This window comes from Schistocerca piceifrons, chromosome 3 (genome assembly GCF_021461385.2).
Source record: "Schistocerca piceifrons isolate TAMUIC-IGC-003096 chromosome 3, iqSchPice1.1, whole genome shotgun sequence".
NCBI classification, from domain to species: domain Eukaryota; kingdom Metazoa; phylum Arthropoda; class Insecta; order Orthoptera; family Acrididae; genus Schistocerca; species Schistocerca piceifrons.
Window position 1 is genome coordinate 488,503,371 of NC_060140.1, and position 6,271 is coordinate 488,509,641.

General features: G+C 35.8%; 1 protein-coding gene across 1 annotated transcript; it reads right to left on the reverse strand.

The window, feature by feature from the left end:
• Positions 1-1,162: 1,162 nt before the first annotated feature.
• On the reverse strand, positions 1,163-2,945 carry LOC124790091. Its single transcript, XM_047257658.1, has 2 exons — positions 2,263-2,945; positions 1,163-1,265 (listed from the first exon to the last, which is right to left on the reverse strand). The coding sequence occupies exons 1-2, from the start codon at positions 2,720-2,722 to the stop codon at positions 1,186-1,188; spliced, it is 540 nt and encodes a 179-aa protein (XP_047113614.1). The 5' UTR covers positions 2,723-2,945; the 3' UTR covers positions 1,163-1,185.
• Between the last annotated feature and the right edge of the window lie 3,326 nt (positions 2,946-6,271).

Consider the following 6,271-nt stretch of genomic DNA (forward strand, 5'->3'; position numbering starts at 1 on the left):
AATATCGTTGGCACCAGCTGTGCACACGGCATATTGATTTTCGTCTTTCATTTTTCCCTGCAGATCGACATCGGTAAAATTTTTCATACAAGCACTTGGTTTTATTATTTCAAATGCTTGGAAGTCTTTGTTCTGTCTTGTGAGGTTCTCAGGAAGTTTCTGTCATGGCTGTCTATTATGAAAAGAACACTGAAGTTTTTACCTGACAGTTTTTGGTACACCTGTCAGTATCTCTCACTGTCGTTTCATTTCTTTCCCCACAATTTAATGTTCAACTTTCACTTGCTTCTGTATTAATTCCAGTCCATTTATTTGAGAGAGTCTGACTATCACCCAGAAATGTACCTTATTTTCCTAATGATAACAGGTCGCTCTTTCCAGATGTCGGTGTTTTCATATTCATAATTGCAAAAATTCTGTTATCGCACAAAACTGTACGCAATTCTTGTGACAGTTGACGCTTTCCATTTCACTCATTAGGAGATTTATGGTTTGTTGAAGATTACCTATACGATCAGTTAACTTTCTGGTTTCGTCACACACTGTTTTTACTGGTATAATTTTCGCTTGTTTCGCACAAACACAACGTGAGCCTATAGAAAGCGCCATCTTGTTCTAAAGAAACTGTTTTGAATCACATTCACACTTTTACTTATAAAATACTTTATTAAAATATACATATGTTCACTTTACAAAAGACACACAAAGACTATCTATTGCGCCTCATCACTCACGCATATATACACAAACATAGCTGTCACCACAATCGATACTTCTCGAACATACTCGATATAACTTATTCTAGAACGATGGTCTGGAACTTTCTCATATCCGATATAAATGTATTACATAATTCCAACACACCTCCTTACATTTATATCGCGATGTTTAACATATTCCTAATTTTAATGAATTTTTCTTTACATAACGACTTTGTGAATATATCTGCAACATTTTCATTTGAATATACTTTAACAATATCAATGAGTCCCTGTAAATAATACTCATTCACAAAATGGTAATGCACTTCTATGTATTTTGAATTCTTTGTAAAATTACCAAACTTTGCTATATTTAATGCTCCTGAATTATCTTCATATATGACAATAGGTTTTTCAAATTTAACATTAAAAATGTCTAAAATATCATGCACAAGTTTCTCCTCGCTTACAGCTTCAGACAATGCTACATATTCTGCGAAAGTTGAAGCCTTTGTAACACTCGCTTGTTTTCTTGACTTCCAAAATACAACATTACCAAATAATCTAATTACATAACCAGAAGTTGACTTTCTATCCACACTATCACCTGCCCAATCTGAATCCACAAAACAATCTAATATCTCAGCACTTTCATTCCTACAATAGTTTAATTTCAAATCTTTAGTTAAATATAAATATTTCAAAATTCTCAAAGCATATTTAAAATGAGTACTACTGTAACAACTTTGGAATCTGCTCAAGTAATTCACACTATAGCTAATATCTGGTCTAGTACCCAAACTTACATACAAGAGTGCACCTATCAAGTTTCTATATCTAACGTCATTACAATCTTCATACGCTGGTTCTAACTTTAAATTTACTTCCATTGGAGTTTTGTACAAGATCGAATCTTCAATTTTATATTTCGCAGCTAATGAATCAATATATTTTTCTTGACTCAAACTCATAACTCTTGTTTCACAATCATAATTAATATCGATGCCAAGATATCTTTTTACCTCACCTAAATCTTTCATATTAAATCGTTTTGACAAAAAGTTCTTAATCTTAACAATTTTTTCTTTTCTCACACAGCAAATGAGCAAATCGTCGACAAAAATAATCAAATAAATCAAGACATCTCCATCTCGCAATACATAAAGACAATAATCATATTTACTCCTTTTAAAACCTAAACTTCTTAAAAAATCGTCAAAACAATTGTACCAAGCTCGTGAGCTTTCTCGCAAACCATACAATGCTTTATACAATTTACAGATTCTATCCGTACCATCATCATATCCTCTTGGCTGCTTTACATAAACTTCAGATAAAACTTTACAATTTAGAAACGCAGTCTCCACGTCCATTTGTTCTATAACCAAACCTTCTTGACAACAGTATGACAACAAAATCTTTGATGTTTGCATATTGGTTACTGGAGAATAAATATCCTCAACGACTTCTTTTTGTTGAAAACCCCTGACAACTAATCTTGCTTTGTAAACACTTTCTGGTTTCTTTGTGAAAACCCACTTTACATCAATGGCTTCTTTATCAACTTGTTTATCTACTAATTCCCATGTTTTGTTTTTGTTCAAACAATCAATTTCCTTACTCATCGCTTTTTCCCAATAATTTGATTCGGCGCTGTTAATCGCCTCCTCAAAGCTTTCCGGACTATTTGCACTGCAAAAGTTTACATAAATAAAATTGCTGTAAACATAATCATTTAATATTTTTGGTTTTCTTTCTCTAGATGATCTCCTCAACTCAAGTACTTTCTCTGGTTCATGATTATGAGAAAGCTTTTCATTTTTCTCAATTTCCTTCTGTTTTTCTATTAGTTCAGTTTCATTTTCTATACTTTCGTGTTCAGAATCACTAGAATATTCACTTACTGAATCATAATCTTTAAATCCAATACATTGAACACCACTTTCAACAATGTCCACATGTCGAGCAACAACTATCTTATTATTTATTAGCACTCTGTAGCCTACTTCACAATAACCCATTAAAACCCCCAAATCGGCTTTCCTATCCCATTTCGACTTCCTCAGTTGCTCAGGTACTCTTACAAAAACTCTACTCCCATACAACTTCAAATGATTAACATTAGGTCTTTTCCCCAGTAATATCTCATAAGGAGTTTTCTTTTCAATGGTGTTAGCTAAAGTTCTGTTTTTGAGGTACGCTGCTGCACAAACCACTTCAGGCCAAAATCTTGTGTCTACTCGCGCTTCGGCTAGCAGACACCGAGACGTGTCCATGATGGAGCTGTTATACCTTTCAGCAGTACCATTAAGCTCATGCACATAAGGTGGACAAGCATTCAATACAATTCCTTTTTATCTCACAAATTCATAGACATTTTCATTTAAATATTCCTTCCCATTGTCACATCTTATCTTTTTAACAGTTTTCCCAGTGAGATTCTCAACTTCATTAATATACTCTACAAAACAATTGTATACTTGATCTTTAGATTTTATGGTGTAAACACGAGCTGCCTTACTGTAATCATCAATGAAAGAAAGAAAATATCTTTCCCCATGCATTCCAGTAGTTGAGTGAGGCCCATTTAGATCTGTGTGAACAATTTCTAAGATTTCTTTTGCTTTGGTTCTATTATTTTTAAAAGGAACATTATGCATTTTGTTTTCGATACAGATTTTACATTTCATAAATTCTGATTCTAGTTCTGAAGGAACCCCATCTAACAATTGATGTTTACATAAAGTATTTAGATAATTGAAATTAACATGTCCCAAAATGCGGTGCCATTTTTCCTTTGTTGTCATATTATTGTCTTTACTCATAACATTAACATTAACTTCTCCTTTATTAATAGTACTACTCATTTTATACAACCGACTCTCTTTCCATGCAATCGCAATCAATCCATTAGCTTTATCAAAAATTTTAGCATTATTCCCTACCGATACAATTTTGTGATTATCTGTAATTTTGGCATAACTGATCAAATTTTTGTCTATGTCTTTTACAAAGAAAACATCTCGCATATTAATTGGAACCATTTGATCATAGACAGGAAAATTACTAATTACATTACCAACTTTAGTAGCTTGCAAAATTTTTCCATCAGCAATTTTTACATTTATAGGTTGTTTTAAAGTTATACTCTTAGAAAAATATTCCTCATTATTAATAACATGATCAGTACAGCCACTGTCTAATAACCAATTGATTTGAATTTGATTGTTGTTACTTGACTCTACTGTTCTATTTTGATCTATCATAGAATTAACCTCTGTTATAAAACTACTCATACCATGATCACTCTGATGGTAACCTTGCCTGCTGTGATGCCGACCGCTGCTAAAACCATGCTGCTCTCCTCGACCATGTTGCCTGCTGCCATAACCTCCACGCTGTATGTTGCCGTAATTTGCACGCTGTACATTGCATATTTCCATTACCTCTGTCGCTACTTTGAAAATGTACTCCACGATGCCATGTGCCTCTGTTACTTGTTCTTCCCTGGTTACAATCACGTTTGAAGTGACCTGCTTTGCCGCATCGATAACATACTTGCTCCTGATTTCTTGAATTCAATTTTCTTTCTGTGTGAAATGCATTTGATTTTACCTCTTCATTTCCAGTTTTTGCACTCAATAATTGAATCTTACTTTTAACGTATTCAACTGTCTGGTCCTCTTCCTTCAAGACGTCCACTAAGACCCAATATAGCTCATTGACTCTGGTAACGTTCGCAGCACATAATTTAACTTCTCCTTTTCTGTTACTTTAGCGCCTGCAGATTTCAGCTCATTTACAGTTTTTTCAAATGCACTGAAAAATGTCCCCGTATCACTGTAATCACTTAACCTCAATTTGTCCAACTTGTTTCTGCATAATATTTGAAGGGCTGTAGACTCTTTCGAATATAATTCATCAAATTTCTTCATGATCTCGAAAGCACTTTCTCTGTCATTCACGAATTCTAGTTGCTTATTTGTGATTGCACCATAAATATAGTTGATAGCCTTCAAGTCCACTTCATCCCACGTTTCGTTGTCTGAGCTCACTTTTGCCCTCGTAGTCACTGTATGGCATTTCTTCATTTTTAGGTACATGATTATCCACTGCTTCCAGTTCCCATAGTCCTCGCCATCAAATAGTTATATCAGCCATGTCGAACTTTCTGAATAATACGCGATGGCCACAATATAATATTTAACTTCTACTTTTCTTTTCAAGAACCACGCTCTGCTACCATGTTTTGAATCACGTTCACACTTTTACTTATAAAATACTTTATTAAAATATACATATGTTCACTTTACAAACGCATATATACACAAACATAGCTGTCACCACAATCGATACTTCTCGAACATACTCGATATAACTTATTCTAGAACGATGTTCTGGAACTTTCTCATATCCGGTATAAATGGATTACATAATTCCAACAGAAACAATGACTGCTTGCGAAATAGCTGTAAAACAAAGCGTAGGACTATGGAGAGAGTGATGTTAAGTGCACTGGATTTGTCTTTCAGAAGGTCAATATATGGACCCTTCAACCACTACCATACTTGATGTTGTGGAAAGACATCCCACAAAACCCAAAGAAATTCTGGCCACATGTTTCGGCTGTCAGTGTACAAAAGTTAGTATCCAAAGACTCATTGGTGGCACAAGAGTAGATATTGATGGAAAACAAAGCCAAAGCAGAAACGATGAACTCTGTTTTCAAATGTTCCTTTACAAAGGGTAATTCATGAATGCTGCACCAGCTTGACTCTCACATCATTGCACATGTGATGTATTAGTGTTAGAGGTGTTAAGACTCAGCTGAAGTCACAAATCATTAAAACTGAGCATGGGTCCAATTTATTACACACATCAAAAAAAGTTTTGCATCACCCCAGTTCCCAGAAATCCTGAAGATAGACGTTGACTGTGGATACAGATACAGTCCCTCTGACTGTTCAGAGATACCACTAAACCTGCCCAAAGATGTAAACAACCATGCATGATCAGCACCTATTAGACGGAGGGGGCCCGACAGCTGATCAGTTCGAGTCATTCCACCAGGGAGGAGGTACACAGCTGTTGTTGTTTGTAGTTCAACCATGTCTAGATGGTCAATACATCCACATTGTCACTTTATGCCAGGAAGGGCTCTCAAGAAGGGAAGTGTCCAGGCGTCTGAGCGATGTTGTTCGGACATGGAGGAGATACAGAGAAACAAGAACTGTCGATGAAATGCCTCGCTCATGCCGCCCAAGGGCTACTACTGCAGTGGATGACCGAAACCTATGGATTATGTCTCGGAATGAATCTGACAGCAACGCCATCAGGATGTCATGTTACAACTAAAACTGTGTGCAATAGGCTGCATGATGCACAACTTCACTCCCGACGTCCATGGTGAGGCCCATCTTTGCAACCACGACACCATGCAGTGTGGTACAGATGGGCCCAACAACATACTGGATGGACCACTCAGGATTGGCATCACGTTCACTTCATTGATTAGTGTTGTATATGCCTTCAACCAGGCAGTTGTTGGAGACATGTTTGTAGGCAACCTG

What these genes read in the sequence shown, in the direction of transcription:
- LOC124790091 (XM_047257658.1), bottom strand. Translation starts at nt 2,722, where the DNA reads ATGGGTTATTGTGAAGTAGGCTACAGAGTGCTAATAAATAATAAGATA. An exon ending in ATTAGTAGATAAACAAGTTG is followed by an intron (nt 1,266 to 2,262) that starts ATAAAGAAGCCA and finishes TTATGTAATTAG; the next exon opens with ATTATTTGGTAATGTTGTAT.